At 31.2% G+C, this 15,759-nt stretch overlaps 1 protein-coding gene across 1 annotated transcript in view; it reads left to right on the top strand.

Moving 5' to 3' along the window:
* LOC134711492 (prostaglandin E2 receptor EP4 subtype-like) overlaps positions 1-15,184 on the top strand; it is a 34,931-nt gene extending 19,747 nt beyond the window's left edge. Inside the window, exon 2 of the mRNA XM_063572118.1 lies at positions 14,757-15,184. Within this exon, the coding sequence (XP_063428188.1) occupies positions 14,757-15,014 (258 nt within the window). The 3' untranslated portion in view covers positions 15,015-15,184. The remainder of the gene's footprint in view (positions 1-14,756) is intronic.
* Positions 15,185-15,759: the final 575 nt, after the last annotated feature.

The raw sequence follows: 15,759 nt of genomic DNA, 5'->3' as shown, positions 1-15,759 counted from the left end.
ACAGGTGCAAACATTTGCAGCGGGATTAAACGTTTTAATGGATCCAAACCTCCTCCCTTTTTCCTGAAACAATAGCATAACATCACAACACAGAAAAACATACGATAAAATATCAATTGGCAGACTTAACTCAATCAAAAAACGTATGATTACACAATGAACGAATAAATTTGATCTGCGATATCTGAATACAAATGCACAGTTAATTAAATATTAGAGACAAACATTCATGACCAAAAGGCTAACAAACAAATTCAAACACACTGAGAAATATTTAACCAATCAATGTTCACTTTAGAAAAAAACCGGTTTTATAATAAGTATGATAATATTATTACATATTACAGGATGTGTATAAATAATTCTAAATTATCGATTAACCTACTACATAATAACATTTCTCAAATTCTATATTAAGATTCTTTTCCTCGAATGTGCACTCACCGAATTCGTATCGTAACCGAGTTTACACCCGAAGCACTAGATATCTTCCCAGTTTCATGCTTGGTTGGTGTTGTTCCGTTATTAAATCTTTATATTTTGCATCCTTGTATTTCCATTTGTTTTTCTTTTGGCGTATTTCATAATGTTGCTGTTAGTTTTACGTCTGAGCTGAAAATCTTTTTATGATATTTCTCCTGTCTTCTATTTAAAGTTGGAACAGTTGTCTTAAAGTATCACTGTATCTATACATCTCCGCCCGATGATAATATTTCACTCACATTTATAGAATGAATATTGTATTTGACTAAATAAATCCTAAAAGATTCATGCTTTATTATATCCTATTAAGCTCACAACTATTGGCACCCGTGACATCCGTCGTTCCTTTAAAACGTTTTAAACAATTAAGCTTATCATAACCAGGAATTCGCGTTATCATCCAGAAAATGCTGGTATCAAAACATGAAAATAGATTCATTTGATCAACCAATATAGCTGATATTACAAATAAAAGATAATGTATGAAATATGAATAATTATTTAATACATTCCCTAGTCAGCATTTACCTTATTTGTTTTGGAAATTATAGAAAATGATGTAAAATTTGAACAAGTTGATCTATCATGTCATCATATAATTAAGAATTGAAACGGGGAATGTGTCTTCGTGAACACAACCCGACTAAACAGCAACACACAACACACGGATAACAATAGGTCTTCTACCAAGTTAGCAAATCCCGTGTTTGTGTCTTCATCAGAACATAATTACATAAGATGTATGGTTAATGATAATACGCTATTTTGGTTGGCTTACAACAATCTCGCGTCATTCTGAAAATAATTCGAATTTCAAAATGAATTGTAATATTCATAATGGCACGAGCTTCTATAATAAAAGAGGGACGAAAGATACCAGAGGGAGAGTCAAACTCATAGATAGAAATTGAACTGACAATGCCATGGCTAAAAATAAAAAGACAAACAGACAAATTATAGTACAGAAGACACAAAATAGAATACTAAAGACTTAGCAACAAGAACCCCAACGAAAACTGAAGGTGATTTCAGGTGTTCCAGAAGGATTAACATATCCTGCTTAACATGTGGCACCCTCATGTTGCTTATGTTATTCGAAACCCGGTAAATAGTCTTATTCGGTAAATGAACATGTTAATAAAAGAAAAACTTGATAGTAATCGTGTTCTCATGATCATAGCGAAAAAGTGAAATCATATGAATTGAATGCTTCTTTTAGTAATTTCATAGAGTTTTCTACTGCAATCGTTCTTTTTTTAGCAGTCAAAATACGTTGACTGTATATTGCTATGTCATATAAAGTCACGGACACGATATTTCTTTTCTTCATGCATATTTTAAAAATAGAGCCAAACTATATTTACATATTTATGGCGACCGCTTCAACCTGTCCTTGTTTCCAATGTATACAACGAACAATGGAACGACTAAAACTTATTTCTTTTACAATTGACGGAACAAAATATTTCACTTGTTGATATATTTTGTTGAGAACCTATAAACCATTATGTTTAATGCTTGTTGTTGATATTTTAGTCCACACTCAAACGAATTGGTTCACCATCGATTGGTTTCAATAGGTAATCTACCTTTCATTGTGTTGTATATGTATCCGCCATATGTGAGGCCTTTTTAAACGGGATTTCTTTTCGAATATTCAAATTAAAAAAACAACAATAACACAATAAAAAACAATTGAAAATGTTTTTTTTTCTAGATTACAGTATCAAGACAATAATAGTGTATTACCGTGACATTTCAACGATATAAGAATTCGGCCAGTAACGGGAAAAAGCTCGACAGAGCCTCGCATTTCCCCGTTTCGAAGCCTCATCATTATATCGTTGATCTGTCAAGTCAATACACTATTTGTGTAAATGTAAATGCGTTGAGCGAGCACACATTTTTTGGAATAAAATGCTTCAGCGCTTTATACGAAATGAACTTCGGTCAACGCTTTTACACCCAGATAAATTTACAAAAAAACATTCACTTCTGAAAGAAAATGAAACTTTCTCCTTAATTTTCGGACTTCCCTTGTCATATGAATTTACATGAGTATAAGCTCATTATATAAGAAATTTAGCCCAATGAATCTTCATTTTACACTTTTTTTTATTTCAATGAACAGTAGATATTTCAACAGCATGTATCCAGAGCGTCTGATGTTCTTTCCTCGCACAATGAATTGTTATGTGTTTATCAGAAGATTTATTAAGTGTAAACATACATAGTGTGTTTGCTTGTGTTCATCACCCACACATTCATTTTAAATTTATCTCTTGATGTCTTGTTTGAAAGGTTGTATAAAACAAGGTGTGAAATGTATAGGAAAAAGAGATATAAAGTCAGCAGTGAATTAAACTCATGTAAGTAAATGTAATCGAGCGTAGACATCATACATCGAGAAACTTCCTACACATATGACACCTGTTTACGGTTCCATCGGTTTCATCGACACAGCTCTTCGAACAACCCACATAGACATATTGTTTATGTAACAATAATTTGAATCCAAATAACACAACTTACTACTGATTAGGAATAGAAAAATGTTTGTATTATCGTTTATTTCTAAATATAAACAATGCTCACTTACTGAATAATTAAAAGTTAAATGTATGTTGATCGCATTCATTCAATTATTTTTTTCATGAAAGATGCCAAAGAGATACAATTGAGTCCGATGATAATTTAACTTACATTGTTAAATTGACAAAGTACGGGTGAAAAGTAAAACTTATGATATTAAAGATGCTTGCAAGTGTTAATTTCTATTTTCCCCGCAACATCTTATTGGCACCTCTATATGAAGTTTATATTTCTTAGACGTAACATATTAAGTCGACGAGACACGGTTAATGACATCAATATATTTACATGACTTTAAGATAATGAAAACAGAATCGACAAAAATGGAACACTTTTGATATTTTTGGTCATTAATGTATATATTTAACAGTTATGTGACGTTTTCTACATTTTGTGTTTAACTAGTTACACCATAAAGGAATAATAATAATAATGAAATTTACTATGTTTGTATGCACAACAACTCTAGTATCCTGTTCTATATTTGATAACATGATTTTGCACCATATCTGTCTGGGAATGATTAGACTTTGATTAACTTCATTCGTAATCAAAGACATTTATCGACAATTTTTTTAAATGCGATATCCTTGTAAGGTTATGTCTTAAATGAATAGAAATCAGTCCTGTAAATGCTAGAAATGTTACCTAAAGGCTAAGTACTTAGCCGTGTTCTGTAACCTTTTTTGTTCCGTGAAAGTATTATTTCAGAACGTTGAATGCATTAATTCTGTCTATCAAAAGAGGTATGACTACTCCAGAATATCGATTTTATTTGCAATAAAATGCAATAATAATACTACTCCCATTAAGTGGGACAATTTTAGCAAAGTGGGAGACACCAATGAAATTTATACTCATTCCCGCAATTAGGAAGGTTGTATTTAATTGTCATATTAGAAGTATCAATAATTTTCGACCTCATTTTATAGGTAGAATATGCAAAATTAGAACTTAATAATTTAGTTTCATTAAATAGCTTTAAATACGAAAAGGATACATAAATCTTGGTTTACATCATTATCGGCGATGAAAGAACACAATTGATTTCACATTATAACATTGCGATTGTTGCATGTTACAGGATGTGTTTGAATAATACAGGAATAAAAATAAATGTACTACATGATAGCAATCCTTGAATTACAGACATGAATACTTTTCTGGAATTTGAAATCACCGAATTACTTTTATCATGGAGTGTGTACTTGCATGAGAAACACAACAGTGTTCCATGTGTGGAGCAAGTATTTGATATCTCCCCAGTTTCATGTTGGAGTGGGGTGGCCAATAAAACTGCCTTCAGCAATGAGAAAAGCCCGTACAACCTAGTCAGCAATATAAGGCGTGAAATGACAAATGTAAACTCATTCAAACAAAAGAACTAACGGACTAATTTATGTACAAAATAAAGAACGAAAAACAAATATGTAGCACATCAACAAAGGATAATCACTAAAAAATAGGCTTTTGAATTGGAAGACGCACATCCATAATGTGGCGGTGTTAAGCATGTGAACAGGCGCCCAATTATTTCGTAATCCTGAGAATGGTTTGTTGAAATTCTAATTAGTTCTATGTATTGCTATTACTTTATTTTAAAATCCTATCTTGCGAAACAATCCAGGCTATCATAATCAAGATATGTCACTTTAAATCAGAATATATCTGGTCATGAAACTTGTCAAAAGATTCGAACAACCAAAATGAATGATATTACTAGTATGACATAGTGCTTGAAATGAGAATGCATTTTCATTCTCAAATACATAAAAAGTAAACATTTTGTCAATATTTAAAAGTAAGTATAGAATAATGTTGTACACATTTGAGCAAGTTGATATATCATGATCTACATGTCATCATAGCGTTGAGTAATGAAACGGAGAAAGTGTGAACCCGACCAAGGAGCATAACACCATTATGAGGCCACTAAAATGTCTTCAACCCAGCGTGGAAATCCCTGTTTCTATCAGAAAATAACATGTAGCTTACTGCATAAGTGTCCTAACTTGTATTTGATGATGTGCTCTTTAATGGAATATGTTTGTATCATGAGAATTTGCTCATAGTATAAAATGTTTTACCATTTTATCGCTTTGAACCTTAGACATTTCAATTTTATGTAGCAAGGGCTTTTGACGTCCTTTTTACTCAGAGCGATAAATTGTATTATTGTATAGCAATATAATATTTCCCAAAGAACGTAACCAAAAGTTAGTGTGCAATAAATTCTAATATTGCACTAGTGCAATAAATCTTCAAAATTCATGACGTCATCAACGTTCAAATCTTAGTTTAAACCAATTTTTACTTTCAAATATTATATTGCTATACAATAAAAGGGTTACTGCATGAGTATTGGGGAATATTGTCCTTCGTAGAACATATATTGCACTCGCAAGCTCGTGCAATATAAAATTCTACTCGGGACAATATTCCCCAATATTCATGCAATAACCCTATATTATGTTTTCTAGAAGGTTTATTTATTGTATATATAAATAGTGAGTTGCTAATTTTCATCACCCACACAATAATTTATCTTAGACTAAACTATCTCCTAATAAATTGATTGAACGATTGTATAAGAAAAGTTATGAAATGTGTAGGGAAATAAAAAAAGATACGAAGTCACTAGTGAATACAATTAATGTAAGTTAGAGTAATCAATGGTAGACATCACACATATGTATTGAGACAGTATCCCATAAAAAAGCGAATGTTTTTATTAACGTCATACTTTATTATAATCTTGAAATATTTCAAAAGGCAGATGTTTCAGCAAATTACTTTGACATACACCAGACCTTATACCAAAATACTTATTGCTATGTGAGCTTTTCTGGCATTACTAAAATTGCACGGACATTTAAAGTAGTACACAAGTAGGATATGCAGTATAAATGTCAATGAGGCAATTGTCCATAAAAATCACGAATGAAGAATATTTTATCAACATATGAATGTTGCAATGCCAGCATGTGAGCACCTCAGTTATCGCTAATAGCAAACTACTTTTTAAAACTTTATCATTCCAATGGTGTGTTTGGATTCAAAAATGTGAATTTAAAATTAAAGGTTAAACGTTCCCACTTTATAATTTGAACTGTCGAAGCGGTTTATTTAACTTGACCGTATGGAAACTGACGAAAAGTAAATTATATTTATAAATTTGGTGCGTCCATAACGCTTTTCTAGATTTAGCTTATCAGAAACGCTTTCGAAAGCCGGGGATGAATACTTCTTGAGGAGGAAAAAAGACCAACACAGATATAATGAAAAAAGTCATTTTTTTCTAGGGTAAATTAAGGCAACAGTAGTATACCGCTGTTCAAAACTCGTAAATGTATAGACAACAAACAAAATTGGGGTAACAAACTGAAACTGAGGGAAACGCATTAAATATAAGAGGAAAACAACGACACAATATTAAAATGTAATAAACTCAGAAAATGTAACACACTCAGAAACGGACTAGCATTAGACAAAATCAGATGAGAATAACAGATATAACATCCAAACCAAATACATGAATTTGGGATAGAAAAATACGGTGACACGTCTTATAGTAATGTGAATTCACACTCAAATTTAAGAGAAAACAAACGACACAACGGAAACACAACGTTAAAAAGTTTACACACACAGAAACAAACTATGATATAACAATGACCATTGTCCTGACATGGTACAGCACATTTTAAAATTAAAAATGGTGGGTTGAACCTGGTTTTGTGGCATGCCATACCTCGCACTTTAATGGCAATGTTGAATATAACATTGAAATGACAACATAATATTACAGGACTACAATTCAAATGAATAATAGAACGTATTAGACAAAGAAACACATGATTAATAGATAACAAAAGGCATAAGGTTTAAAATTCAACACTTCAAAGACGCACCTCGTCCACACAAGACTCACCAGTAACGCCCAGATATGAAAGATCGAAAGTGAAAAAAAGTACAAAGTTGTAAAGCACTGAAGATCAAAAATTGAAAAAAGGTTGTGTAAAATACGGCTATGATTAAATGCTTGGGATAAGAACATCCTTATTATTTAGAACAAGTTATGCTATTGCGAACAGTAGATTTTATCAAATGAATATAAAAGATATACATAATGAAACTGAAGAGTTAACTCATTACAGAAAACAAAACCCGAATACATAATACAAAGACCAACACAATAAAATAGACACACCCGACTTAAAATATTGATGACGTTGGAACCTTAATTTCTTAAAGCGTTTTTAGTGTCACATGGATGGATACTCATTACATTAATTATTTTCTGAAAAGCTTCCGTCATAGATATCTTGGCAGGAAACATGGTCTGGAATGCCGTTTCACCCCATTATATATATAGGCACTACGGTTATTATTATACAAAAGTTTGAACATTCACAACTTGAAAACTAAAGTTCACTCTTTTGAGGTAAAGTTTTGTTTAAACATAAAAGCAAGTACTTTTTGGAGATTACCGACTCAATCAAACATCTTTGCGCTCAAATCTCATTCCAGTATTTTTAAGTCTAAAGGTTTTTGGCTCAAGTTTACAGAAAATATTTAACAAAATGTATGCGTTATATTCAAAATCAATCTATAGTGTTTGGTTATCGAAAACAGGATACAATTGACAATAGCCTTGTCCTAATATGTTTTAAAAAAGTTCAACTAAATAATAGATACTCCAACACTAGATATCTTTTCGAAAAATGTGTTAACTCAAAGGGTTATTTCAAGTTAAAAAAACCCAATACACACTGTTATGTGAAATTAATATTAGAAGACGGATGAGTAAAAGTGAACCAGACCAAATAAAATATTGTTTGGAAAATATTATCTAATTATCTGGCTAACAGTTTCAGAACAGATATGTGTTGATGAAACTATTCAAATTTTGAAAAATTAAGGAAAATTAAGATCTACCATAAATAATTTTGATCTTACTGTTATAAATACTATGTTACAAATTCTATCAAGGAATAGCAGATCCGCTATGAGATGACGTTAATAACATTAAAACTAAGAAAGTAGAACCCATAATACTTCATAATTCTGACAGTATCTGGGTCAAATGTTAAATCATTATTCACTGTTGTCCTTTTTCATCGGCAATAATTAATATTATTGCCAACGCTTTTAACGTTTCGACCTGAATTGATTGAAATCATATCCTGTGCACGAGAAGTTGAAGTTAAGTATTCCTTTGACGATAATTATGACCATCCTTAACATCTTCTACGGAAAACAGAAGACCATTTTGTGACTTTCAACACCACAGGCGAAGAGAATATTACAAATACGGAAGATAGTTTAACTGAGCTTTTAACAGATAATTTGTTTTAAATCAAATCATTTGAAGCAATAAATTCTTGTTAAAACATTTATATGTTTTGAATGTGATAAGATATATGTGAAGCTAGGTTTAATCGTTCTATTCCCATTTGATTTTATTGTTTTATGTATAATTTTTCTTTGTTTCTCGATTACAATCGACAGATATTTTTCCAAACATTTGCAAACCAGTACTTTATATCATTAGTTTCAAAAATGTTATAAAAGTACGGTCAATCTAGTATCATCCTTAGAAGAGGGACGAACGATACCAGAGAGACAGTCAAACTCATTAATCGAAAATACACTGACAACGCCATGAAATAAACTAGTTAACAAGTCTACAATTATCTTTAGGCTGGGTAGTTTTTAAGTCACATCTTTTTGAAAGCTACATATTGTGTTAAGTAAATTAATTCTACAATGAAATATGAGGTCTCACAATGTACTGTCAGAAAATTAGACAAAACCTTGGGGTAATCTGAAATTTTTTTATCAGTTAAATTAGAATGAAAGTCTAGCAAGTGAATTACATTCATCACTCCAAATTTGCATATTTCATCTGAAATGTAGACCAACTAATTTTTGCTTTTTCACAATCCAAGATGGTGGTAGACACTATATCTAACCTAAACCTTCATTGATTGAAAAAATGGGCATGTATATGCAGTTTAAACAAATGAAGGCGGTTTAAGGTTCTGCAGATATCCATATTATTTGGCACTGCTGACACTGGCATTTTTCTACTTAATATGGGTTTTCCTTATAAAAAAAATATCAGGAAAGAGGAAACTTTAATTTTGAAAGCGATTTAAACAGATTACTTAACACGTCATTTATCACACTTGAAATAGACAGCATATATATATATATAATGTACTTTAATAAGATAGGGTAACTTTTTGCCGAATTTGACCTTGAGGGTTTTTACAAAAATCGAAAAGTTAAAATATAATTGTTTTCTTTAACAAGTAAACATAAGAGTTTGGTTAACACATATCAAAATGTACAAACGGAATATATTTTTTTTAATTTGCTGTTCCGTTTTTTTTTAATTTTATTAAATATGTTCTTTTAGATTAACCAGCATTGTGCTCCTCATCTTGTCGACTTGTTGCTTTATTCAAATAAGGTTGACTATAAACAAGAAATCTCAAGAGGAATCAAAATAAGCAAGCATTATCTTCTTTAAGTAATAAAAAGGCAACAGTATTATACCGCTGTTCGAAATTCATAAACCGATTGAGAAAAAGAAAATCATAGTGACAGTCTAATTTGAGGGAAACGCATCACATATAAGAGGAGAACAACGACACAACAGAAACCCATCATTAAAATATAACACAGAGAAACGAACTATAATATAACAATGGCCATTTTCCTGACTTGGTAATAGACATTTAAAAACAAATGTTGAGTTCATTTTAATTTCATAAGCATCGCCACGTGCCTTCTAGGTTTCTATCGTTAATTTGTCATCTCCAGCGAAGAGCATGATATGAAAAATTATCACAAAAAAAAGATCAAAGGCAAAATGCACAAAATAACGATAACAATACTAATGACAATAAAAAAGTAAACTCAAAATCTCCGTATCGATACGATATTCTACAGCTTGTATATAATATCGCAATTTCATTGAAAGTGAGTGCTACTTACAAAGAAGCTAATGACAGTTTTGGGCCCTTTTTGGTCATTGATGTTTTCACCTGATTGTAACAAAAACTTAGACTTTTATTGTGTTTATTTGTTCGTGCTCCTGATGAAAGAAATTGGTATCGGACGAACTTATTAAAACCAAATGAAAATAACACGTTTTAATCTGAGCCAAAAATGTATGAGGCACGAATCAGTTGAATGGATCAATAACTAAAAAAAAAGATACAATATGTTAACCAATTCCATTTCAGGACAACTGTGGCTGAGGAATCTGAAAACTTAATTTCAAAACTTTAAGGCCATGTTTAAAGTGTGTGTGATAAATATTTTAAATCATTTGATCTTCAAGAGTCGTAGACTTAATCGGAACAGCTAGTTTTTCTGTTCACCAGTTCCAAACTAACGACGATTTATGCTATGTACAGGAAAGCAATATGCAATAATATCCCACAAAAACTGTTGCTCGCTTATACTGAATACTTAATGCCTTATCAAATATTAGCACAAATATTAACCGTTGAAGAAATTCCTTGTTACACTCCAATATATCCGCTGTAGCATTTTTTTTTAGAAAAATAATCTCCCAATGAAAATGAACAATAAATTTGTTTAACATAATGAGACGATAGGGTTTTAGTTGATTTTATTATATTCTTAATACTCTTTCAATGTATAAAATTTGATGAAACTGTTATTGTTCCATTTTATTCAAAGGCAAATTAGGTTTGTTTACCCTGGTGTCCAACTAAAGTACCATTTGTGTGTTTTATTGTTTAAGTATGCAGAAATAGTAATCAATGACAGACATTTCACAGCTGAAATATCAAATTAAAGAATTGATATAGTTATTACTTAATTCCAAACGGAACTTTTCATATAATAAAAACATATGTTATTGCAACTTGCAAATTCTTAAAAGCTTTTGTGGTCTCATAAGTCGATTAACAGTTTTAGAGAATAAAGTATCGACCTGTTTATCCTTTTATAAGTTGATTTTGAATACTGTCAGTCTAAATTTAAATAAAAAAATGTTTTTTTATGAACTCGACATCATCAACAAGGGATGCTTTCTTTATATTTTATAACTCTATGTATTCTGTGAAAATGTTATATAAATGCTTCACACCCTAAATGCGTATATTCAATCTAAGTATATCAATATACCACCATATCTGCAGACAACTTTTAATGTAATTGACTTGATAAAACACGGAAAATAAATCACACCTTACATATTGTATAAGAATAGTTGCTGACTAGAAGTACACGGAATACTCATTCATCATATAAGACACACTAATGGTATCTGAGGTATCATGAAATCATTGATTTATTATTGTTCCAAGTCAATTTAAAGTGCTATCTAAAATTAGTCATGTATCAAAGATTTGAATAAATAGAGAGTATTCAATTTTAGGATTTCAAGAGAAATCAAATCAGAAGGACTGGTGCTATTCCTTTACTCAAATATTTAACTAGGGTATTGTTTTGGTTTTAGAAAAAAGATGCTCTGCATGCAAATTGAGTCTTGACTCGATATATATCTCAAAGATTTCAATAAATAAGTGTAAATGCCTGTCGCTGTAGGGTACTCAGGCCAATTGTATTGTATTATATGAATACAAAGATGAATTGTTAATTTGATTTTAAGTATAGAGAGAGAGTTCAAATACCTTTTTACTGTTAATAGTTTGATATGAATCCAGGTCCCTAAACACCCCATTATTACCTACTGTATTACGACTGGTAAAAATAGCTACGGGATAGTTATGGGACTTGTGACCGTAGTCTTTCATTGATCAAGACATCATCTTATAACATTAAATTTAATTTTCTCGATAGCCTAGTCAATTCTTTATCTAAAGAACAATAATACTTTAACAAATAGTATAGAAAATAGTATGCTTAAATTTCGAAGTGTATATTTTGTCATTCCACTCATCCTTGAACGTCAAATCGTTCACATTAATATATGTTATTCAATAAAGTGTACTTTTTCATGTATTCAAATTCGAACCAATTGAGCAGTCTTTAAATGTCTCTTTAATAATAGCTTGATTATGTTACTCTAACAATCACAATATCTCCAAACATTTTTAAATATCAAAAGCACACGACACTGTCGGTTTTCTAGTTCATACTTTCAACTAGCATTTTTATTATAAGCCTGCTTGCTTGAATAAACATTTTACGACTAAGCTATAATGACAATTCTTTTTATCAGTAGATAATTGCTGAAACATACATTTGCTTCGTAACGGAAAATAAACTCGACAAAAAGAGACCATTTACCCTAGAGTCTGAGACAACAGGATGCTAATGAAATAAATAACGGTTCGGTTCATCTATGATTCTCTTTTTTTAGTACATTTTAAAGTTAATATTTTTTTTCAATAAAAATGAATACTATTTTGCATCTGACATCTTAATGATATTTTCTTACGGATATAATATTTTCATAAATAGGCAAAATCAATTCTTAAATGAAGGTTCTAACTTACCGTCTCTTTAATGGAGGGACTATATTAAACTTCGAGTCTATACAGGGATTAATAGAAAAGACGAATAAAAATGGTGGTTCTAAAAGGAATTTCACATACGTTTAATCTTAGGAAAAAACGAATATGATAATATAATCAAGTAATACCAAGATTAAATAAAAAAAGAAACTAGAAATAAAAACTGCATGTTTTCATATTTTTAGAGATGATGTTAGTAAGTTGTAAAAACATTGTGTTTGATCAATATGGCCTTTTGATATTCATCAAAGATACGCTAGACACCCGTTCCGTCTGCAAAAGACTCACCAGTGATGCTCAGATCAAAACAGTTCTAAAAACAAAAGGTATAAAGTTGAAGAGCTTTCAGGACCCAAAATTCCAGAAAGTTGTGCCAAATAAAATAATTTTAAACGAAACTATCTCATTGTTGAAGGATGCATAGGATTGATTACATCCACTTGATTTGAACTTTGGTTGATAATTCTTATTTTCGGTCATAACATATATCCTTTTCTGTATATGCGGTGATACATTATATACTGAGCAAAACAAGTTTAGCAATACTTTATTTTTATTTTGTTGTTTTTGGAGAAAAGAAATTTAAACATTATTGACATAGTTATACCTGTTATTTAAAAACAGTCGTACTTTTTTCCTGGTGATCGATTTCGCGCCATTTCAGCTTTGCACGTGTAATTATTGTATTACCTTCTGTACCTGTACTTTTAAAACGATATTAAAAGTTTCGTTTTCAATAACGTTCAGAATCACACCATTGATAAGAAAAACACATACACCTTTGAAAATATTGCATGGGGCGTCAACCAGGACTCCCCGAAAATGACCGTCAGAAAGCTCTTGGAATGGTTGAGGCCAGAATGAGTGTTGCTTACATCGCGGCTCGATTTAATGTGCATAAGGCAACAGTTTAGGGACTAACAAACAAATATCGACAAATTGCAACTGCACAAGATAGGTCTTTATCTTGTAGACCAAAAAACTATCGTCAGGGGAGGAGCGCTGCCTTCGCTTTACATTCACACGTGACAATTTGTTTTTCGGCCATAAAAGTGGTGCATGACTAAGAGCACATCCTGGTGTACCTACCAATCCTTCATTGGGGCACTGAGGACATGGCTGAGAAATTAATTTTGAATACCACTATACTCATTTCCCAATTTTTAACCTCCCGCGCTCCATACAAAAACAGATCCTAGTCAATGTGAGTGATAAACATTCATGTTGCTTCTGATATTTCATAATTCTATTTTTTAATTATTGAAATTATAAGCTGTTATGATTATGTAATAAAATAAAATGTTACATTTTTGTTGCTAAACTTTTTTGGCTCAGTATAAATAAAAGTAAAGAGAATTACCAACATACTGGACAGTATATATATGATATAGTGACATTATGCCTTCAATTAAATGGGGGGGGGGGGGGGGTATCATATTACCGGTTATTTGACCCATAACTTTCTATCACAGACAAGAAACACAATTCAATTTGGTTATGAATCGAATGATCAATACAGATATCTCTTAAAGTAGTTTATAAAATTGGACGACTTACGTAAATCTTTAGAACTGTGAAGTAAGCATGCCTTATGCACGTCATTCGGTTTAATTCAATTCTACATGACTGACATATTTAGTCACTCCAATCAAATTCACGCTTAAAGATACTTCTGAAATATTTGACTGATCCTGCAATGCAGTGTTACGTTTTTCAGAAGATTTCAATTTCACATTGATTTCTATGTTTTTGCCATTGTTTTCATACCTCTTCCAAAGAAAACAAGTCTTTTTGATTTACATTTTAGACAGATAATGAAGTCTCAATCAAGTCAGCATTCATAAGCTGTCTCGCATTAAACAGCATTCCATGTTGAACAGATCGAAGATACATTGTTTTCACAGGTTAAAATAATAGTCATTCATTGGAACCAATCCACATATTTAATGAAAAATCAGATACGTATAGTTATTGTATTGAATCAAAATCTCTGTATTATTTTTCAGGTATACATCTACGTCAGACATAGAAGCATATACATGTACATATAGTTATTGCATTGAATCAATTCCTCTTTATTATTGTTCAGGTATACATCTTCCCATGAGTCTACATATAGTTATTGTATTGCATAAAATCCTCTGTATTATTTTGCAGGTATACATATACGTCAGACAGAGTGGAGTGCATTGGAATGGACAAACAGAATTGATAATAATCAGAATCGTGTCACTGAACCAAATAATAGATCCTTGGGTATATATTCTGTTACGAAAGGAAAACTTAATGAAATTTCAAAAGTTTTGTATTAGCACTAAAGACAGACACTGCAAATGTAACACTCTTCACTTTATCAAAGCTCCTTGTTTACATACAAGTTTAGAGTCTCATTCCATATCACAATCCGGACTGTAACATATTCATATGTGTAATGTAACCTGTGTACTTACGAACTAGTTCATCTCTCATTCCAAGCTGGACTTGTACATAGACTGATGAAAGATTTCCGTTATCGTTTTGTTTGAGTTGTAACCAATTACGCATAACTATGAGATATTTATGCACAGAAGTGCAAATGAATTACTTGGAAGACTATTTTAATTAAAAAAATTGTTAACACATTAATTTGAAATTATTAGTGCAATGTCGACGATTACCTTATCAAACGTGTGTCATTATTGAGCATTACAAGATATGAACGACTAATTTATTTATTTAAGAAATGAACAATGACAAAAACAACAGATTGAAACAAATACATCTTTTTATGTTTTGCTCGAATTCAAAATATAAAAAAAGACTGGTTCTTATCGGAAGTGTTGAAATATAAAAAAGAAGATGTGGTATGATTGCCAATGAGACAACTATCCACAAAAGACCAAAATGACACAAACAATTATAGGTCACCGTACGGCCTTCAACAATGAACAAAGCCCATATTGCATATACTCAGCTATAACAGGACCCGATAAGACAATGTAAAACAATTCAAGCGAGAAAACTAACGGTTTATTAATGTAACAAAAATGAACGAAAAACAGTAATGAAACAAATTAACAAACGACAACCACTAAATTACAGACTCCTGACTTGGGACAGGCACATACATTAATAATGTGGCGGGGTATTGAAATAGTCTGTTTCACTACACTCCACATAC

This window comes from Mytilus trossulus, chromosome 1, assembly GCF_036588685.1.
Source record: "Mytilus trossulus isolate FHL-02 chromosome 1, PNRI_Mtr1.1.1.hap1, whole genome shotgun sequence".
NCBI lineage: Eukaryota > Metazoa > Mollusca > Bivalvia > Mytilida > Mytilidae > Mytilus > Mytilus trossulus.
The sequence above is the reverse complement of the archived record's forward strand: the minus strand, read 5'-3'. Positions and strand labels throughout refer to the sequence as shown.